Source organism: Anas acuta, chromosome 21, assembly GCF_963932015.1.
Source record: "Anas acuta chromosome 21, bAnaAcu1.1, whole genome shotgun sequence".
In the NCBI taxonomy this organism is placed as follows: Eukaryota; Metazoa; Chordata; class Aves; order Anseriformes; family Anatidae; genus Anas; species Anas acuta.
In genome coordinates, this window is record NC_088999.1 from 2,976,131 (window position 1) to 2,997,990 (window position 21,860).

The window sequence follows — 21,860 nt, forward strand, 5'->3', positions numbered from 1 at the left end:
CTCCCCACACCCCCCATTCCCCCCAACTCCCCATATTCCCCCTACCCCTGATATTCCCCCTAACCCCTCATTTCCCCCCACCCCCCAGATTCCCCCAGATTCCCCCATACCCTCCCATTTTCCCCCCACCCTCCCATTCCCCCCTGCCACCCCATAACCCCCCCACCCCTAATTTTCCCTCAACCCCCCCATTCCCCCCAACCCTCCCAATCCCCCCCACACCCCCCATTCCCCCCAACCCCCCATATTCCCCTTACCCCCCCATATTCCCCCAACCCCCCCTTACCCCCCATACCCCCCCATACCCCCCCATACCCCCCATACCCCCCCCGTTAGAGGCGTCCCCCTCCCCTCTCAGCGAGGCGGGGCGGGGCGGGGCAGAGCCGTGCGGGCCGGGGGAGGGCCGAGCCGTGCCGAGCCGTGCCGAGCCGTGCCGGGGAGGGTCTGGGGCTGGGGCTGGGGCTGGGGCTGGGGCTGTGCCGGGCGGCTCGGCGGCGGCCCCCCCCCCCCTCCCCGCTCGCACACCGCCTCCCGCGGGCGGCGGCGGCAACAAAGGCTCCGTCCCCGCCCCGCCGCCGCCGCCGCTGCCCGAAGATGCCCGCGGAGCCGCCGCCGCCGCCGCCGCCCGCCCGGGGCCCGCGGGGCCTCGCGGTGCCGCTGCTGCTGCTGCTGCTGCTGGGGGGGGGAGCCCGCCCCGCCGCGGTGAGTGTGGGGGGGGGGGGGCGAGGGGTCTGTGGGGGGGGGGGGGCGTTTAGGGGGGTAAGGGTGAGGGGACCCCGATGTTGGATGTCGGGGGGTGGGCGCGGGTCTTTGGAGGGTGGGGTTCGGGTTTGGTTTGGTTTGGTTTGGTTTTGGGGGGGGTGATGGGGAGTTTTGGGGCAGAGCGAAGCTATAAAAATATCTTCAGCCCCCCCCCCCACCCGCTGCAGCCCCCCTGAAGAGCAGCAGCCCCCCACCCCAACCTCTCCCCACACCCCCTACAACCTCCTCCCCTACAGCCCCCCCGCCAAAGGATGCTCCCCCCAACCCCAAGGGATGCCCCCACCCTCAGAGGGTGCCCCCCTAAGCCGTGTTCCGCCCCCCAACGCGTGTCCTCCCGGCCCCCAAGGGATGCTCCTGTCCCCAAGGGATGTCCCCCCCCGCCCCCCAAGTGATGCTCGCCCCCAGCCGGGTGCAGGCTGAGGTTTTTGGGGTGCAGGCAGCCGAGGGGGGGGCGCAGGGTGCGCGGGGGGGGGCTGCAGGTAGATGCCGTTTGAAGGTCATGGGGAAACGCGCCTTGAAGCAGCCCCGAGGGGTGGCCGGGGGGAAAATCCCACCTGTGCCCCCTCCCCGCTTCTGGAGGGGGAGAGAAACTTGTGGGGTTTGGCCCCGACCCTGCAAAGATCCAGCCCTGCCCCGGTGCTGCCCCCCTTATGGGGCTGAGCCCCCTGGACCCCAGCGTTTCCCATCCCCGCGCTGGTTCCCGGCTCCCCATCCAGGAGGATTTTCCAGCCCCACTCCCAGGAGAGGGATTTGGGCAGGGGGAAGGGGTCAGGGCTGTGGCACTCCCGTCCAGGGGAACCCCAATGCCGGAGCCAGTCTCAAGCAGGTTCCCCGTGCCCTGTGCTCCCTGTGCCGTGGTTTGGTTATGGGGACACCCGAGGGACCCGGGTGGCTTTTGGGGTGGTGGCTGTAGGGCGATGCTGTGCGTGCCGGGTCCCAGAACGGGGCTTTCCCTGCGCGCGGAGCGATGGTGGCACCGCACGGCTCCTCGGGGTGTGGGAAGCAGGCAGGGAGGGATGCAGGCTGCCTTCCCTGCCTTTCCCTTTCCTCGTGAAAAAGTCCCAGGGCCTGGCTGCTCGATGCTGGACGCCCTGCTGGATTTAATGCTGGATTTAATGCCCCGGAGCCCGCCCTGCTCCCCGGGGGTCCCGGTACCCCCGTTCCCGCTGCAGTGGGCGTGCGGGGCTGTAACGGGGGCGTTTGCGGGGCTGTGGCAGTGGCGTTTGCATCTCCCCAAAGCAGCAGCTGCAACTTCTGCGTTTCCCAGGGGGCTGCCGAGGCTGTGCCGGGCACACACCGAGCGAGGGCTGCGATTTCCTCGATCCATCAGCCCCGAGCTGTGTGGCTCCGGGCGCGATGCCGCACGGTCCCGGCACACCGGGCGTTTATGGCACCCAACATCACACTGGGGAAGAAGGCGTTCAGCCTCCAACCGGGGGGGGCTGTGGTGGGGGCTCAGGCCCAGCTTTGGGACAGGTCGTGGTGATGCAGCGCCGGGTGGTCCCATCCCTCGCCCATCACAGCCGAGGACCCGCTGGACCCATTTTTGCCGCTGGGTGCCCGTGGTGGCAAGCGCTGCATCTCCAGCACCCGGTTGTGTGTGCGCCTCCTGCTCCCCCCTCGGTGATCTTAATTCCTTCCATTTGGGGATCTGCAGCTGGCGGGTGGCGGTGCAGCCATTTGCTGAGGATAATTAGCGAGGAAGGGCCACGGGTTCGTTAAACGCGAGGCTTGGAGCTGCCGGGCTGGGGGGGTTCGCTGGGGACCTGGGGGACACGGAGCATCCTCAGCTGGAGGGGGCCGAGGCCTTGCTGCTCCCCTGCTGCTCCTCGCAGTCACTTTACAGCTGTTTGGTGGCGCTGGGCAAGGTCTCACCTGCCCCCTCTCCCCAGGTTCTCCAGGATGGGGGCAATGACTTGGAACAGCTCCAGTGCACCCCAGCCGAATGTCAGGGGGCTGAGAGATGGATTTGGGGACCCCCTTGTGCATAGGGACAGCGTGAGGCTGCCCACAAGCCCGTCCCTGTGCTGTTGCTGGATCCTGGTCCCCACCTGCCTGGTGGCATCGGGGCTGCAACCTGTGTGAGAGCCGCGGGGTGTGCACAGGATGCGTTTTGGGTGGAAATCCTCCTTGGGTATGGAGCGCCCCGTCCCCATCCCCTGAATGCTGCGGGGCTGGGTGCTCTGAGCCCCGGGTGTCCCCGGGGACACCGAGCCTGGGGACGCCGCGTCCTGCCCCGTCCCCAGCCCGGCGGATGTTTGCTGACGTCCTGTTTTGTCTCTGTGCCAGCGAGCCCTGCCCGCGCCTTCTCCGGAGCAGCATCCGTCATCCCTAACGAAGCAGCTCTCCTGAAGAGGTTTATTAAAATTCAAATTAATATTTGCACCAAGCGAGCCGACAAATAGCTCCAGCTCCCAGGCTGGGTGCCAGGAGGAGCTGCCCCAGGATGGGACCATCGGGGCGCTGGGCTCGGGGCACAGAGTGGGGTCCCCGTCCTGTCCCCCCTGCTGGGACAGAGCCCGGCTGTGGCGGGTGGGTGGCCCCAGGCTGGGGGAGGTGGCAGCGTGATTCTGGCTGCTCTTGCCCACTCCCTGCCGCGTGTTTTCGCTTTGGAGCTGGTTCTGTCCCCGTTGGGCAGAGGATGAAGGTTTGGGTCTGTTTGGGAAATCCAGGTGGCTTGGCGGAGAGGAGCCCCTGCTCATGGGGCCACCAGCTCAACCCCGTAGCAGTCACCTGAGAAGCCAAGCGTGGTCCCGGGAGCCAGGCAGAAGGGAAAGGAGCCCGGTCCCAGCTGGAAGGTGGAGGCAGGCAGGGAAATGGGCATGAGATGGGGGTGAGATGGGAAGGAGCGGGGCCACCGAGCTCACTGGGGAGCCCAGGGCTGGGGACGCCGTGCGTGGTGCTGGCACCAGGGCTGCTCTGTGCCAGGAGGGCTGGCTGGCGATCACTCCCTCCTCCTCCTCCTCCTCCTCTTCTCGTGCAGAGCTGTGGCTTTTGCAGCCAAGTGGCATCCAGGGCTGCTTCCTCAGGCTCACATTAATTGGGTGCTGCGGGCAAAGGGTGGGTTAATGAGTGTTAATTGGTGAGGGTGACCCCTGCACCATGGTGGTGCCACCGGTGCTGGGCGCCTGGAGGAGGGGGTCGGCCTCGTCCCCGTGATGGGAGTCCCGGCTTGGGATGGGACGAGAGGAGCCCCCAGCCCCTGCCACCCCATCCCCTGGGCAGGATTTTGTCCTGGCCCCTTCTGGCAGCCCGCAGCTTAGGGATCAGCTCGGCACCGTAATCGCTGAGGGCGCAGATCAGCCGTAACCTCTCGCAGGTGCCGGTGGCTCGGGTCTGTGTCCCTGCTGGAGCCCTGCCGAGGCGGACGGACAGACGGACACGTGTTGGGTCTCAGGAAGCAGCCAAGGGCTGTGGTCACCTTTCCTTGCTCTGGCTCCATCGCTCCCAGCCCCTCCTGGGATGGCTTCAGGCACAGGCTGTTTTTTTTTGGGGTGGGTTGTGTGGGGGTTACGTCGCTGTGCCCACCGCGGCGCTGGAGACGGAGCCTCAGCTCGTGTGCGGAGGGAGGAGCGGAGCCTCGGGAGCATTTTCCAGCTTTTCCCTCCTCTCTTTGTGCCTTTCCCTGGTCCCTCGATGCGCATTGACAGGGGGGGAGCAGGAATTCCTCCCCCCGGGAGGAGCGGACCCAGCGGCAGGGCTGCTGCCAGCCTCAGCATCCCCGGGGACAGCAGGGGTGGGAGGCAGGGAGCCGGGGCGGAACAGAGGGAACAGAAGAGAACAGAGGCTTTTTGTGGCGGCGCAGAGAGCTCGCCCAGTTAATTAATGTGACATTTACGCCGAGCTCCCCGTGCAGGGCTGCGCGGGGCAAAAGCCCTTTGTGGCCAGCACCGCGGGGCAGGATGGGGCCCCCCAAAGGCGAAGGGCAGCTCCTGGGGTCGCCAAACCCGGTCCTGTCAGAGCATCCCCCCCACACAACCCCCAACAGTGAGGTTTGGGGGAAGAAATGGGTTTCATGGGGTGGCACAGGATGCCTTTTGTTGTTGTTGTTGCTTTGAAGGGGAAAGCGTTTTCAGAGCTGGTTATTTTAAAGCTTTTTTTGTTTTGTTTTGTTTTAAAAAAATGATTTAAGCTAATTCCAGTCCTGGTTAAAGCCGAATTTAACCCAGCTGTGCTGCTGCAAGCAGTGCCTGGAGCTGGGGGGCGGCGTTGGATGGGGTGGGCAGCAATGGGGAGCACAGCGGCACCACCTCCTGCCCTGGGGGGTGCTCCCCAAACCAAGCATCCCCCTGTCGTGCTTCAGCACCACAAAATGAGCGATTTGAGCCCAAAAACGAGCGATTCGAGCCCTGCCTGCTCTGGGCCGGGACATTTGCTCTGCCCCGGCTGTGTTTAAGTCCCCGCAGCTCTCCGCGGCCGCGCTGCAAAACATCTCCCTGCCTTGGAGAGGCTTGGACGCGGCTCAAAGGAGTTATTTCCAGATAAAAATAACAGCAGTGATCTTGGGGCTGCTGCTTCTTTCCCGGCCAAGGGAGAAATGAGGCTGGTTTTAGCAACAAGGGGGGGAAATCCTTGCTGAAGGATTGCCCCCGGCCGCTTGCATTTGGGGTGGAGGCAGCTGGGGGAGGCTGGAGCCGGGGCAGCCTCGTCCCTCGGGCAGCTCTGAGCAAAACTTGTTGGCAAAAGGGTTTCTTTGCCAAAAAATGCTGTTTTCTGGAGGAGGAGGCCGAAGCTATTTTGTGAGCCGCGTTGGTCGGGCTGAAGAACTGCTGTGAGGAGGGCATGCCTTGCCGAACACGTGCTCGCCTTGTTGTTTTTTTTAAGTGATGCTCATGTTAGCAAACATCCAAAATACACCAGAGGGCTGTGTTTTGGGAAAGGAGAGTGGGAGTTCTGGTTAAAAATGGTCTTTTATATATATATATAATTTTTTTAATTTTTTTTTCCAGGAAATGTAGAACTTTTTTTTTTTTTCCCTCTTTTGGAGGCTTTTTGGCAAGTAGCATCACCCAACCTCTAATTTTCCTTCTCCCTCTTGTGCAGGCTGCCCGTCCATTTGCTAAAGGCAAGGTGAGGGTTTCGTGGGGGTCCCCCACCCCCAGGACAGGGCTCTGCAGATCTGAGCAGGGTGACAGCGGCGGTGGCACTGGGGGGCACGGGGAGGAGGTGGGGGCTTGCTGGGGATGGTGCTCAGCCTGCTCCGAAGCCCTGGCTCTGTCCCAGTGGAAAATCGTGGAGCTGCCAGGTATTTGTTGATGGAAGGGGGTGATTCTGTGCAGCGATGCTCTCGTCTGTGCCTGGCAGAGCGCAGGGTTCCCTTTTTTGGCGCTGCGGCGAGCTGGGACAGACGGAGAGGGGACCTGTGCCGGGAGGACATCGGGGCGATTTGGGGCTGGGAAATGCCGGGGTTGTGGCTCTGTGAACCAGCATCGCTGCTTCCTCCTCCTCTTCCTCTTCCAGCTGGGGAGGTGCTGGGGAGGAGCTGTTCCCTCTCCCTGCCATGAGGGAAGGCGGGTGAGCGAGCTGTGCCGCGGGGCTGCGATACGGCCCACCAGCTCCTTCTGCACCGTGAGCACTAATCAGGCTCTAATTAGCCACAAGCCGTTGCAGGTCACTGCCCGAGGGGCTGAGCTGTGCCTGGAGGCTCACATCCACGTGTGTCCGCCACTGCCTCCATCCCAGGAGGGCTGCAGACCTCGGGGGGCTCCCGATGTGGGTTAAAATCCATCAGCACCAGTGGGAGCGTGCTGGCACCCACTGCAGATGGGACATAAATCGGGGCTCAGGACACCACGGGCGGTTATCTGGGATGCAATAGGGTCCTGAGCTGGCCTTGGTGGCTGTGGGATGTCACCATCCCACCGGGGACACAGGCGCTGGAGGTGCTGGGACCCAGAGGTGAGCTCCAGGCACTGCCCCGCAGCACCCGGCTGCCTCCGCTCGCAGCGCCCGGCCTCTGTAATTGGTTGTTTTTGTTTGCTCCTGGCACTGAAAGGAGCTGTTTCTCCCCATTTATCAGCAGATAATTGTTTTGGGTGCAACTTGGTAGTTAGCTGCCTGGCAGGCTGCAATTAGGCTCCTGGAGAGGGCTGCGGGAGGGTTGGCGAGCTGGCTGGGCTCTTGGGGTGTCCCTGTGTCCCTCTGCCTGGTATTGGGGTGTCCCCAGCACTGCTCTGGTTGGGGACAGTTCCAAGCCATTGGCGGGGCTGCAGGGGCTGCAGAAGTCTGAGTGCTAATTAGGAGCTGTAATTGGGGTAACCCAGTAAGTTCTCCCTCACCCCCCTCCTGCCTTACATTCAGGGCTGAGTTGCTTTTTTCCTGCAGCACCCCCGTGCTCCTCTGACCCCAGACACTTCCTGGCCATGGCACTTAGAGCCATGCAGGACCCACAACAGGGGTCCCAAATGCCCTTAAAGCCACCCTGCCTGCAAGCCCCAGGGATGTGGGCGCTCCCCATGTGGGGTGGGGGGACGAGTCCTGGCTGCAGAACTGCCCCCATCCCTTTGTTTTCCAGGAGGAGGAGGAGGGAGGTGAAGGCTCTCCTTGTGGGAGGGGAATCGGGACCCCACCAAGTGCCAGCTGGCACGATGTGGGGGTCCGAGGGGCATTTATGGGCTTGTAGGGGCTACCAGGGGCTGTATCATCCCTAGAGGGGCACACACGTCCCTATGGATGCTTCCCCTCAGTGGCAGTGCCGACCACATCTGGAGCAGATGAGGCTCCTCGCGTATTTTTGGCAGAGCGGGGACGAAGCCCAGCCAGGCGGTGTGTGTGCAGCATCCAGCCTCAGCTGGGCTCAGCCTGGGGAGGAACTGGGATTTATCCCGCCCGCAAAGGGAGCACAGCTGGGGCTGAAGGAAGCAAGAAGGGCTCCGTGTCCTGCATCTCTGCTGCCGGAGGAGCGAGTTTCTGGGCTAAAACTGTGAATTTTGGGGACTCGCCGGGGCTGTCTCCTTGGGGTGTTTTGGACATTTGCGTTTGGTTTTGCTCTGGGCTAAAGTCACCGGGGAAGGGCTGCGGGCTCCCCCGTATCGCCCCTGGGATGATACCCACTGAGCAGCAGGATGGGTGCTGAGGTTCTGGAGATGGGGCTGTGCTCCCCGGTGGGTGATTTTTGGGGACCAGGCAGGGTGCTCCCCCCTGTGCCTCCCTCCTGCAGTCTGGGGCCGCATCCTGCCCTTCCCGGTGCGATTCCAGCCGCTCCATCCCACGTGTCCTCGGAGCTCGCCTGCAGCTATAAATACCTCGGAAAGCAGCAGCCCCCCGAAGGCTCTGGGCGCTATATTTAGTTCCCTGCAGCAGAAAGACATCTTGCGAGGAGGCCGGGTGGTGGTGGCACCTCCTGCATCCCTCCAGGAGGAGGAGAAGGGGACGTGGCCGGGCTGTCCGTGTCCCCTGTCCCCGTGCCGTGCCGTCCCCAGCCGGTGGCACTGCCGTGGCTCCGTGCCGGGTCTCCGCTTGCGCCAAGCATCAGCACCAGGCTGATGTCTGGGCGGAGAGGAAAGGGGCATAAAACATTTATAGCCCTTGAAAATCGTCAAGGAAATGTCTGTCTCGGTTAAAATAGCTGGAGCAATTAGAGGGAGAAGGGAAAAAAAAAAAAAAGGCTCGGTTTGTGTTATTGCAGCCCGGCTCTTTTCCAGGCATTTCCCATCCACAGGGGCTGCAGCCTCCCTGCTCCCTGTGCCCTGCAGGCAGGGGCAAGCTCCAAGCCCACCTCTCCCACCTCCAGCACCTCCAGGCCTGCAAACCCAAGCTTGTGTCCCCCCCGGGGATGTGGAGAAACCCCCTGGGCTCCCAGGGAGGTGTGAACGTCCCCGGGATGGTGCCCGCTGCTACCCAGGGCTTGGAAAGTCATGTTGCTGAGCTGCTAAAGTGTGGGGAAGTGGAGGAAAAAAGAGCCCTTTATGAGGACGAGGTGGCCTGTTGGGACACGAAACCCGGGGCTGGTTGGAGTTTCAGGCTAATAAACGTCCCGACTTTGTTTGCTTTCGCAGCGTTGCGCCTTTCCCATGCAGTCACAGCTGCTCTCTGAAAACCCTCAGTGTGTGAAACCCCCTTCATTTTCCTTCAGAAACCACGACCTGGGCTCCGTTTCCTTCCCCCTCCGGGCTCTGAGCTCCTTGGGGCCGTGCCTTCAAAGCTCCGCCAGGCAGAAGCAGCGCTGGGGTCTCGCGGCTTTGGTTTCCCTCCTGGTCTGACAATCTGGGGGCTGTGGCGAGGACAGCAGCGGGTCTCAGGAGGTGGCGAGGCCGTGTCCTGGCTGTGGCTGGCGTGGGGACACTGCTGTGTGCCACCAGTCCCCCTGGTGGGATGCTGGTACCCAGCCCATGCAGGGATGCTGCTGGATTTGGCAGTCCCCACGCGGGGATGCTGCTGTGTTTGTCAGCGCACTGACCGCCCACCCTCAGAAAAAAGACTCATTTCTTCCCCTCCCAGGCCATGACACAGAGGCAAGCCAGGCAGAATCCATCTCTTTTTCCTCTTGTCTCATCCTCTCGTGCTTTCAGCAGCCGGGCGGTAAAGCAAAGTGCTCTGGGTGTGGAAAAGAGCCTCCGACAAGGGGTGCCGAGGAGCAGCCTCCTCCTGCAGCTGCCGTTTGTTCCTCACCTGCTTGCGGTGACTCAAGCTGAGAGCGAGCTGAGATTTTTTTTTTTTTTTCCCTTTCAATAATAAGTTTTTCTTCAACAGCAGAGCCTGGGAGCGCTGCACAGCTCTGAGTAACGCTGAATGTGCCGGGGAGGGGGCTCTCCTGGGGAAGGCGAAAGCTGCTCTGAATCTTTTTGCTGCTGGAGGGATGTGGAGCACAAACCTCCCTCCTGCCTGCGAGCGGGGCAATGCGTGGCAGCAGCAGGTTGTGTCTTTTTTGCCATTAAAAAAAAAAAAAAAAAAAAAAAAGCAGCACTCGTATGGAAACGAGTCACTTTCTGTGGTCCTTGAGGGAAGGAGCACCCCAGAGGCACCGCCAGCAGCTCCTCGCTCTGTGCTCTGCTGCGTGAAAGATTTGGCTGAGCCCCTGCAGCTCGTGACACGAGTGGGGCCGGATCCTGTGCTCCCTTGTGGATACTGGTGGCTGCTCAGAGCCCCTTGGCCCCTTCCCCTGGGTATTGGTGCTGGGGGGGCTCAGAGGGGCTGAGCTGAGCCCTGGTCTCCCCGTGGGGCTCCCCCAGCCGTGCTGACTCCGTCCTCCATCTGTACCCCAGGGATGTAACCCGGGGCTACTTATGGGGCTGTGGGATCAGGCATCTCGCACTGCTGCCTCCTCACCCCAGGTGCGCTGCACATCTCCAGCGGCACTTTTCCCCATGGGATCTCTTTTTTTCCGAGCGACGTGGCTGAAAAAAATAAATAAATCCCCTTAAAGACACATTTGCAAAGCGTGAAGCCTGCCCAGCCTTGTTTCCCTCTGCGTCCCCATCCCCGAAAGCTGGCCGTGTCCCCCCGGGGTGCCCGTTTGTGCCGGTGCAGGGTGAGTGCAGCTGCTCGGGTCCCTGGGGGAGCAGCGCGGGGCTCGGGGCTGTGACACGCAGAGGTTTGGAGGCGCAGCATCATCCTCGCCATCCATCACCATTTCCATGACAACTCCGGGGAAGGTGGGCACAGCTCCTTCCGCGGAGAGCAGGCAGGCTCGGAAACGCCGCATCCTGCTGCTGGGGACAGCGGGCAGCAAAGCCCCCCCTGGATTAATTACTCCTAATTAAATGCTGTTTGGGAAAGGCCTGGGAATAGCCCCCCCCCCCCCCTCCAGCAGCGGTTGGGGGAGCTGCAGTTTGGGAGGGGGGCTCTGTGTAAGGCTCCAAGCAGCAAAGCTGCGTGCAGGAGGCTCTGATGTATTCCTGATTAATCATTATTAGGAGGTTCGTTAGCTACAGCTCAGCATGGGAACGGGTTGGGAGGGGCAGCGGGGCTCCGGTAATTGAGCTGCAGCAGTTTTAGGAGCAGGTACGGGATGGTTCTCGGGGCATGCTTCACACAGGACCATGGTCATTTTTTTCCTTTAAAAGGTGCTTAAATGTGGGATGGACAAAGCTGCCTTCCTTGCCCCTCATAGTCCTTTTTTTTTTTTTTTTTTTTTTTAATGAATTTCTTGCCTTTTTTATGCTTGCTTTGTAGCCTGGACCAGGATGCTTCCTGCATCCCCCAAACGGTGCTGAGCCCGCTGGTGTCAGGGCTTTCTGGTGGCTTTTAAATAACCACAATTAAGCCAAGCCCAGAAAATGAAACGGTATTAAAAAATCATCCCACAATTGCTTATTGTGGTCATTAAGGCACTTTTTGCTCTGTGGTTTTGGCAGAGTAGCCCCAGGCACACACCGACCCCATCCCCTTCTTTGTGAAGCCCCCGAGGGGGGGTCCCGGGTGCGTTTCAGCCCCTGCAGTGCCCACCTGCACCGTGTGGCCCCTGGGCTGCATCCCCCCCAGGGGCAGGAGCTGTCCCCATGTCTCCAAATAACCATGGGGCAGAGATGAGGGCTCTCCGAGGTGGGCGTTTGCATCCCCTCGTTGGAAGCCTTGCAGAAAAGAGTTTGGAAACACAGGTCCCACGTCCTATAACGGGTGGATAATTCCCCTCCTGTGCCCGCACATTTCCACCCCAAACCTCGTCCCGCCAGCAGCAGTGAGGTCATTTTGGGCTCCCCGGCGGCGCCAGAAAACAATTGCTCATTGTGCTCCCCGGGAAGCGAGGAAGGGGATGAGGTGGTGCAGCCAAAGCACCGCGATGGGCTTGCTGGTGGTTGCCCGCTCCCCACCCCACATTCAATAAGCTGGGCTTTGGGTTTTTTTTCCTGCTTCTGACCTTCCTGGAAGTGTTTTGGGAAGGGTTTTGCTCTATTGGACCTGCAAGGTTTTGGGGCTGGACCCCCCCCAGCTGGTTCCCAGCCAGCTCTCCTTTTTTTTCCCCCTTAATTAAAGGAAACCATCCAGGCGTTTAACAGCAGCGCCGGCTGACCCATATTTCACACACCCCATGTTGTAGTGGTCCCCGGTGTGGCAAACCTTCTGTGGCCGTGATTTGGGGGAGGACACCAGGGGATTTTGTAATGCACGGTGGGACACGTGGCAGGCACGGAGCGAGCTCAGCGCCGCCTCCAGCCTCGTCCATCAGCTCCCGTCCCCTCTGTGCCATCCCAAGGCGTGGGTCGGGTGGGATGTGTTGTGCTGGGGGGGTTAAGCCTGGAAAAGAGCAGGCAGGCATCAAATCTGCCTGGATGGGATGGGGCAGGGGGGTTACGTGGCTCTCAGGGGCTGGTCTTCCTCCAAAGGATGCGGGTGCGTGGCCAGAGCTCGCAGTGGCCTCAGCTCCCTGGCTGGGGACAGGGCAGGTGCCAGCCCCGCAGGGGAGCGCTCGGCCTGGGGAAGCTTCCCCGTGGATTTTCCCTTGCCTCATCCCCCAGGGCAGGGATTTACCCCGAGCCCTTCCTCCTGCATCCTCCTCTCCAGATTAAATGCCAGATTTGTGGTTTGGTGCCATCCCTTTGGTTGGGCTCTTCCTACCCCCTGTGGGTTTTCTTTCCAGGAGATGAGGTCCCGGACCCCTCCTCGCCCCCACTGGGCAGGATGAGGCTCCTGAGCCATCTGCTCCCTGCAGGAGCAGCCCCGGCTCTGCCCCTGGGGAACAGGGTCAGCAAACCTTTTGTGGCCATAATTAGGGACATCCCATGTTGGGGACGTGGTCAGTGGGTGCCAGGGATGGGTGCCGGTGCTGGGCACGTTCCTGCTTGTGGAAACCGAGAGGGAACCCCCTGGGGACATCTCCCACCCACGTTCCAGGAGGGTTTGGATCCGGCCCTCCTGCTGTGGCTGGGAATGAGGTGGAGAACAAGGCCACCTCTCCACGGGGAGCCCTGGGAGGATGCTCTGGGGTGGCACGTTGGCTCCTGCCCCGCTGCCCCCGGCTCATTTCGGCTGTAATTAATTCCCTGTAATCCTGCTGGGCTGGCTGCGGGCAGCGCCCCTTCACCTGGGGCCGGCGGGCACCGGGGGCTGGCTGCGGGGAGCAATCGGCTTACGGGAGATAAACCACGGGGACAGGAGGCACGGAGGGAGGTGGTGGGGCCTGGGGATGAGGTGAGCAGTTGGGAGTCTTGTAATTAGGTTTTGGGCCCCCCCGAGTGACATCGGCATCCCCCCGGTGACAGCAGGCAGGTCACCCCCAGGGGCTGGATTGCCACCGCCGCCCACTGGGGACGTGCCCCATGCAAGGCTGGTCTGGGGGACAGAGGGTGATGGCTGCCAGCACTGAAAAGCATCTTTTGGGGTTGGGAGGAGCAATCTGAGGGGGGATCACAGCGTTCCTGACCTCCCCAGCTAAAGCCTGGCTGTGGGGTCTCTGCTCTTGGGGTAAGGAGCAGGGCCGGGCACAGCGAGCGGCCTTGAGTAGCCAAATATCCTCTGAGCATCCTCTGAGTGTCCTCCAGCATCCCTGCCACAGCACGAACCCAGGATGCCTGGGAGAAGGAAATCCCACACCCACTCCCTGGTGTTTGGCTGAGCTGTGCCCAGCCCTGGTGGTTTTGGGGCAGCTCCCACCCCACTGAGGCTGCAGGGCTGAGGGCTCCTTGCACCCACACTGCTGAAACCACTGCGTGATGGGTGGAAATGCCCTGACAGAGACCTCCCCAGCTTCCACCTGTGCAAATATCGCTGTCCTGAGTGAAGATGTGGGCTGCAGGTCAGCCCTTGGGTATGCACCGTGCGGCTCTGGAAACCCTGATGGCACCCGGGGAAGTGCCGGGGGGCTTGGTTGGGCTGGGGGCTGCGGATGGAGCTGGGCTGAGCACCACCTTCTCGTGCAATGCCCGGCTTTCCTTCCTTGCTTTTATTCTGGCTGAGGGAAGCGTGCGTTCCCCACCCCAGTGGTTGCTGCACCCTCCTGAGACGTGTCCCTGGGGACGCCTCGAGTGGCAGCGAGCCCAGGAGGTTGCTGCTGTGGGGTGCCAAGAACAGCGCCGTGTCTGCGCCTGTGTTTTGGGAAGCGAGCAGGAAGGGGAGCTGGGAGGATCACAAAGCCCGGGCTGCTCAGTGCCAGCTGGGTGTTGGGGAGCTTTATGGGGTGTGGGGCTCAGGCTGGTGCTTGTGGCTGCAGCAAGGAGCAGCAGGGGAAACCCACTCATCCCCTCGCTCGTGGGGATGCTGATGGCAGAGGGGATTTACAGCCCAGCCAGGGCTTTGCCCCGTGCCTCAGTTTCCCCTGGGGCAGAAGGGGCTGGCGGTGGGGAGTTGTTTGGTGTGGGGGCTGGGTTGTGGGTTCCTGGGGAAAAAGAGCTCCTTTGATCGCCTGATCCTTTGGTCGAGCGTTGCCCACTCATCGCAAACCAGTTGCTCGCTTCTGCCACGGCGTGTGCGCCCCAGTGGTGTAATTTTAGCATTTAAAGCCTCCCCAGGTAAATCCTGCATTTATTACACCATGAAATCCACCAAACGCAGAGGCACTGGGGCTTTGTGCTGCCCTCCCCCACGGCACGCACAATCTGCCGGGAGCCGGCCGAGGGCTGCGGTAATCCCTGCGCTCGCAGCCTTAATCCCGGCTCTGTCCCTCGCTGAACCGAGGGGGAGCGAGCCCAGTGCTCCCAGTTTGCTCTCCAAGAAGCCCTGGCAGAGCGATGGAGCCAAAATCTGCCGGAGCAGGGCGAGGGTTTGTGCGAGCCGGAGGGGTCCCAGCACCCAAATGTGGGTCCCCTGCGGTCCCCACCTGCACCAAGCGGACAAAGAGGACCCGGACACCACGAGACAGATGCTTGTGGCCAGGTCTGGGCTCTGCCCGTGGCTTCACAACGTGCTCACACCCACATTTTGCTGCTTCTTTTGCTTCAAAACATCCCTGGGGGATTTTCCAGCACCGCTTCGGGCGCCCAGGATTTGTGCTGAGCCATGTGTCGGGCTGGGAAGGTCTCACCGCTGAGCATGGGAATGAACTGGGAGAGGGAGGCAGATTCTAGGCATAAACTTTTGGCTTTTTAAATTTTTTTTTGGCTGGCCAAATGTTGGGCCAGCTGTAATCTTGTCGTTCCTCTGACAGCAGCCTGGGCACGGCGGAGAGGTCGGCGTGGTGGTGGCCGGGTGGCTGCAGCCGTGCCAGGAGAAGGATACGGGCACGGGAGGTTTGCAGGGAGAGGTCACAGCTTTTATTAGAGCAACTGATACAGTTGGGGAAAAAATACTCCCAAGCAGATAAGCTTTTGGGCTCACAAGTCCTTATTTGGGTCCTAAATAGAAACAGCTAAGTCAGATCACGGGGGCTATTTCAATCAATTTTAGAGCTGGAAAAAAAAATAGCAGTGGGCTGAGAGTCTGTTTGTGGGTTGCTTTGCCTGTGTTCTTGGCTTTTCCACATTTTTTTTTTGTTTGCTGGGGAGCCCTGTCGCTGCCACAAGTGTCGGGTTTGATGTGTGCAGTGCCGGGTGCTCTCCCAGGTGGCTGCAGGCTTTGGGAGCGCCGTGCCTCAGTTTCCCCTGCGAGCCTGGCTGCCCCCACCTGGGCAGCTCCCTTGGACCTTCTCAGCACAGCGGATGCCCCGGGTTGTCTGTAACCCTTTTGTTTTCTGCAGTTTTTCAGCCCAAATCAAGGATGTCAGCCAGGAAATCAATATCAAAATGCTGCAACAAGCCTGTGGCTTCGCTCTCATTTTTCTTGATGCGTTTTTTTCAGCAGATTTTGATCCTTGCAGAGCAAAAACCTCCCAAAGCCTGGTTTGTTCTGAGGTTGTGGGGCAGGGCTGGATGCCCCGATGTGTTTTTAGCGTGGAAATTAGAGGTTTTGGGAACCCTGTGCTCTTTGGCAACTGTTTGGAGGCACGGAGCAGCTCAGGAGCTGCCTGGTGCTTGGGCACTGCTGTGACCAGAGATGATGCCCGGTCCCACTGCAGGGCTCCTGCTCTGCTCACCTCCCCACGGGACCTCCCATGAAGGAAAGGCGAAGGATGAAGGCCGTGCCTCAGTTTCCCTCTGCCCACCAAGCCCAGCAGGATGCTCTTCCTCCCGCATTGCATTCACTGCAGGCAGCTCAGTGAAGACCAGCTCCAATGCCTGCAGCCTCCAGCCCCGTTCCTGCCCACAGCCCCACTGCTCCAGCTGTTTATTCCCCAACAAAACGAAATGCCCGCTGTGATTAGGGTGATATCCCACACGGGCTCTGGGAAGAGGGTGAGCAGCAATCGGGGCACTGCTGGTGGTGGGGTTAACCTGCAGCACCGAGAGCATCCTTGTACCCTCCCCTCTTCGGCCATGCAGGGTCTGTCCCAGGAGGGTCTGAAGCAGCTTGGATATTTCTTTTCTTTTTCTTTTTTAATCTTTTTTTTTCTTCTTTTTCTTCTTCCCCCCCTCCCGAGTTATGGGCATCATTGCGTGCATCGCTCTCCCAAAACCACCACTTACATCTCCTGCAGGATTTTGCCCCAGGACCAGCGACGCCACCTCAGCCTTGTGAGCATCCCGTCCACGTGGGCTGCTCTGATTGTTCACAGCCCAAATTTAAACCCTCTCCCAAAGCCCCAGGGCCAGAGCTGCATGTTAGGAGAAGCTGCCTCGAGGATGCTGGTTTTCCTCTCTGCAGCGCGGTGTTGAAACTCTGCCATCCCTTTAGTGTATCAGCCGTAATTATCGTTGGAAAGGCAGAATGGAAACGGCTTGTTTAGTTACATTTCATTAAAAGGACTTCATCTGGGGGCAGGAAACAATGAGGCTTAGGCTGTATAAATATTTGAAGAGTGCTTTCCAGCAACATAACCCCTCGTGTGTGCATGCGCGCACGCACGCGCCCACAGCCCTGCTCACACACACACACGGAGGGGAGAACTTGAAACCTTTCCCATCGTGTGCCGAAATCCTGAAAATCCCCTGTGCCTGGTGAGGACTCAGCCAAGGCTCGGCCACAGCTTGGGTCGCTTTTGTCCATTGGCAGAAACTTTGCTCGTTTCCAAGGCTCGAGCCCTCCTGGCCGTTTATTTTCATAGTAAAATGAGCCCTGCGGGGATGGAGGCGCTTCCTGGGCAAGGTAACCAGAGAAGGCAACGCCGGGGTCAAGACTCCGCTCTCGGTTGTGTTCGGGAGTTTGCCTTTCATCTGGAAACCTCAGCCTTACTGGCGCGGCGCAGAGCCCGAGCGGTTGCAGACGGGGTCCCTGGGGGCCGCCTTTCGGGTGGTCCCCGCTGCACAGCCCCCCGCCACCCCCCGTGCTTTGCAAAAGGGCAAGGTTTCACCCAGTGCTTGAGCTGCTCCATGTGGGGAGCTGCCTTTTGGGTTTCTCCTACTTGCATTTCTGTTACTTTTTATTGCACGTCACGTGAGGTTGCTGAAAAGCACAATGCGGAGTGGGGAGCGGGGCTGGATGGGCCGGTGCCGTCGGAAAGGAGATTGATTGCATTTCCAGATGAATAACTGCAGCAGATAAAGTTCAGGGCAGATAAATATAGCCTAACGGCTCTTTGAGCGCGGACTAGAAAGAGGAAATACCTTTTTTTCTTTTCTTCTTTCCCTAAATCGAGGAGCTCCGGTGGCAATCTGCTGGGGGTGGGAAACGTCTGTCTGCTCCCGAGCGCTTCGTGCAGAGGGAGGCGGGCTGCTTTCGCAGCCAAAAGGATGCAGCTGGAATGAATTTCCCAGCTGGGACCCGCTGCTGTCTGACCCAGAAGGGCTGGGTAGAGCCAGGATGTGTCCCCAGGCTGGCTCCTGGCCTTTCCCTGCTCCGTGGTGGCCCTGGGCACAGGGACACCGGGTGTCCAGTGGCAATTGCTGGGAGTGGTCTGGGCGGAGGGGCAGACGGAAAACCCGAGGGGGGTTTTCACGCCACCTTTGCAGCTCCAGCACCAGGTTTCTCTGTATCTGATCACGCATCAGTCTATTTTTAAGGTGCAAAAACTTCAGATATCAAAGTGTCAGGCAAGCAACACTCACCACTTGCGGGTTGTTAGAGCGCTACCGGGTTAACCCCAACCCGGGCACATCCCCTTGTGACAGCGGCACCTCGGTCCCAAACCACCTCGGTCCCAAACCACAGCAGTAAATCAGTGCCTGTTCCTTGGGATCACTCAAATCAGCATCCCCTCAGGGCTCAGCTTTGGGGTCTTATCCCCAGGCATTAAATCACTGCATTGGGAGCCTGGAGGCACCGTAATGTTTTCCCAGCCCTGCTGCATGCCTTGGTGGTGCAAAAGCCTCCATGTCTGAGGCTGGGATGGTAAATATTTCCTCCTCACTTGAGAGCTGGTGGACCTGGGGGGTGTTGGTGTAACCTGCAAGTGTGTCAGCAGCCAAAACCAGCTGGCTGGGGACATTGGGATGCGTGGAGCATCGCGAGCTGGGGCCAAAACACTCAGCTCGCCAAAATGCTGCTGGAGCTGGCGCTGCTGGAGGCTGTGTGAAAGCTGAACCTTCAGCGGCTGGCCAAGAAAAAGATGGCCCAGAGGAAGAGATTGCAAAATTGTGCTGCTTTTGGGGTGAAAAGCAGCAAATGCCTGTTTTCCTGTGCCTGAAGTTGTTGCAGCAGCAGCAGGGACTTACAGACTTGCCAAAAAAACAATGGAGAAGGGAAACTGAAAAGGAAAAGGAAATAAAAGACGATAAAGCTCAGGAAGAGAGATGCTGTTAGCTGCTTCCACCTTGCTGGGGTTACCTGTGTGCACGCAGGGGGCTGGAGCAATAAATCAGCTGGGCAATGCAGTGAGAGCCCTGCTGCAGCCCCTGGTGCAGGCAAACATTGCATTTATTTAAGCAGGGTCATCTCCTGGCTTCTGGGTGACACTTGTCCCACCCAAACACTTCCCCAGACTGGGTAACACGAGCCCCTGGGGCCTGGCGGTGCTGCGGGGACTCCCCAGGGAGCTGGAGGAGTGACAGGGGCATGAAAATTGCAAAACACCCAGGGCATGGTCCTGGAGCAGGGATGGTGCTGGGGAGGTGCTCAGCAGACAGGGTGGTGTCTGTGTAAGGAGGGGGCACAGATCTGAAGTCCTATTTCCCAGCTCTTTGGAGAGCCGCGTCTCTTTCCGGAGAGCCAGCTTGGAAATGCGCCTTTGTGGAAGGTGAGAAAAGCCTGAGACGGTTTTTCATGCTAAGCTGCAATAGGATTATGGAGCCGAGCAAATTAAATCAATTCTGGGCTGCGGGGGGAAGGTCCCGCACGGTGCATTTCAGCCGCCGGGGCCATCTCCAACGTGCAGAGCCCGGGAAGGAGCAGCCCTGAGCCCACCTCGTGGGGACGAGCTCGCCGCACTCTTCCCATGGGAGACCCCAGCCTGGGGCCAAGCCCCAAATCACGGCACGTGCTGGGATTTTTCTGGGGCTGCCTGTGGGAATTGTTGATGCTCCCCATGCAGGGCACATCTCCCCAGCCCTCCGTGCTGGTTTATGGGCACTGATGTGGGTGCGTGGGTCCCTCATCCTCCAGCAGCTCGGGATGCTCCGGCTGGACCGAGGCACCAGAGGTTTGGGGTTTTCAGTGGGCAGAAAGCTTGATGCTCTGGTGCAGCATCAGTGGCGGGGGGCGTAGTGCCCAGCGTGGCTTTTCCCCTCCCCAAAAACACATCATCCCTGGGGTGGTTGGCGCTTGGGGTGAATCCATCCCTGGGAATCATCCTCGAGTAGCCTGATGCAATCCCATCAGCAGCGGCCTCGCTGGGCTCGTTTGTACCTCATGGTTTGGCGCTTTGCATACAGCAGGAGGTGGTGCTTTGTTTGTGGCTTGTTGTGTTTGCTTTTTTTTTTTTTTTTCCCTTCCGTCTCCCCAGAGGCAGAAAGCGGAGCGTGCTGGGGGATGAGGTGTTAGCAACGATTTACGTCGAGAGGTTTGCTATTTTTCATGCCAGCCCTGGCTCGGGGATATTTATTGTGTAGCGGGGTAAGCTCTGGCACTAATCCATTGAGGAACAGGAATAAAAGATGCTGCCGGAGGCAGCCTGAGGAGCAGGAGGGGATGCTGGTGGAGGAGCTGAGCCCTCTCCAGGGCTGTGCACCCGGCGGTGACAGCGCTCACACACGTGCAGGGCTCGGGTTTGGGCAGCGCCCGCACCCTGCTCGGTGCGGAGCCGGTACGGAGCCAGAATAATTGCTGCCACTTGGTAACTGCTAATGATTATTTTACTCGCATAAAGTAACCGGCCTATTAAATCAAAATGCGCCGGGGCTTAGGCAGCTGTTATTCGGGGGCTTAATTAGGTTGAAAAAGAATAAAGTTACAAAAAAAAAATAATTGGCTGCTGCTCGACTGAGCTCGCTCCATGGCTCGCGAGGTGGATCTGTGCCGGCCGTGAGCATCGGCCCCTCTGCTCCCCACCAGCATCCTGCACCCCCAAAATCCCGCTGCCCTCTGCCCGGCCTCCTCGGCTCTCCTCGAGCAGCCCCGATGGTCTCCAGCACCAGTCCTCCTGCTGTCAGCAGCAGCTTCCCAACAGGTTTATTTTTAACTCAGCCTTGGATCAAAGCACGGAAATTCAGCGATTCTGTAGTGGGAAAAGAATCGTGGAGTCTTTAAGGTTCAGGAACAGTGTTTTCATTTCGGCTTTATGCGCAAATTAATATTATTTCAACTGTTTATAGTATCGCTAAATCATGTGCTGGAATGAGTTACTAAGGCTGTACGTAGAAAGCACCAGAAAGGTGCTTTCAAGGAGCAATTTAATTGAAAATATTCTCTGGAAAATATCTCAGAAATAATCAAGGCTATTCCTGGGGGATGTTCTCAGTTCAGTGCACTTCCCTGGAGCAAACAGTGCTCGGCCACGGACAGGTTGGTGACCGGGGCTGTGTCCTGAGCCTCCCAACACTGCTGGCTTTGTCACCCTCCCTGGGTGCTGTGGGATCCCAGGGGGCACACGGAGCTCGGCTTCATCCAGAGGTCCCCATGCCCCTGTCGTGGGGATGGCAGCAGGGGGATGCTCGGTGCTGTTTTGCCTGGCTCAGTGATGCTCCTGCAAGCTGCCACCTCCCCGTGCATCACTCCATCCTGGCAAGGGGAGGCTGCTGCCCACATCCCTCCCCTCACAGGGCTGGGGACTGCTGCTGGGAGCAGGTAGTTGGGGGTTCCTGAGGCTGCCGCTGGGTAGAAATGCAAACAGACCCTTACAAAGAGCAGGTGGCCTTTGGCTTTTTTTTTTTCTTTTTTTTTTCTTTTTTTTTTTTTTCCCCATTCATTTTGCAAGCAAAAGCTGAGTTCCCTGGCCATGGGCAGGGGATGGGATGCAGAGACCTGGAGGAGAAGCTCTGTTTGGCACCAAGGGACTAGGAGGGGACAGTCCAGTCCCCACGCTCCCCTACGCCACCCCATCCCATTCTCCAGGCTGCTTCCCACCGATTCAATCTTTTTTTTCCTTTTTAAATGCCTGCCCACAGGGACATGGAGTGGGCTGGTCCCCTGCACCCCTGCTGATGCCCTCCACGTGCATCCCTTCCCCTCGGCCTCATTTTGTGCCCCACATTGTGCCAGAGGCTGCTGGATGGCCGTGGACATCCAAATTCTGGGGTAAAGCCACCTCTGTCTGCAGCCAGCCGCACCAGGTCTCCCTTCCCATCCCAAACCCCACACGTGGCACTAGGTGCTGGGGCCAGACCCTGTGGGGGATGCAGGTGGGCTCCCTGGGCTGGGAGACCCCTTCCCCTGGGCTTTGCTTCATGCAGCCCCTGGGGTTGCTCAGCCCCACTCACTGTGCACGCTGCTGATGGGCCTCAGGTGTGTGCTAGGGAAAGGATTTTACCACACAGCTTTGTCCCCATTGCTGCCAGCCCAGGTGCTGGGCATGAACCAAGCCTGCAAGCCCCGTCCCCGTGCATCCCAGCTACCTCAGAAACCACCACGTTTCGGTTTTTATCTCCCTTCTGATTCCTTCAGGGGAAATTCTCAAGTCCAGAGACACATCCACAGCCTTCAATAACTTCAGGCACCCAGACTGGGGTGGATGCACCCCATCCAGGGGTGTGGGGAGATCCCCTGACCCTCTCCTAAATCCCATGGAAAGCGTGTGCGGGGATTTCTGTCGGGATCTCCCCGCTCACAGAGCCTCCTGCCTGGGAGCTGCCCTGTGCTTTTTGGGGTTGCTCATCCCGAGCTCACCCCTTGTGCCCCCCCCAGGGCCATTCCCTTCCCCACGACCCCCCTGGGGAAGCAGA

At 59.8% G+C, this 21,860-nt stretch overlaps 1 protein-coding gene across 1 annotated transcript in view; it reads left to right on the top strand.

Annotated features, from left to right (window-relative positions):
* The first annotated feature begins 445 nt into the window (after positions 1-445).
* Positions 446-21,860, top strand: part of SDC3 (syndecan 3) — a 34,603-nt gene continuing 13,188 nt past the window's right edge. The window contains exon 1 of the mRNA XM_068657744.1: positions 446-702. Within this exon, the coding sequence (XP_068513845.1) occupies positions 595-702 (108 nt within the window). The 5' untranslated portion in view covers positions 446-594. The remainder of the gene's footprint in view (positions 703-21,860) is intronic.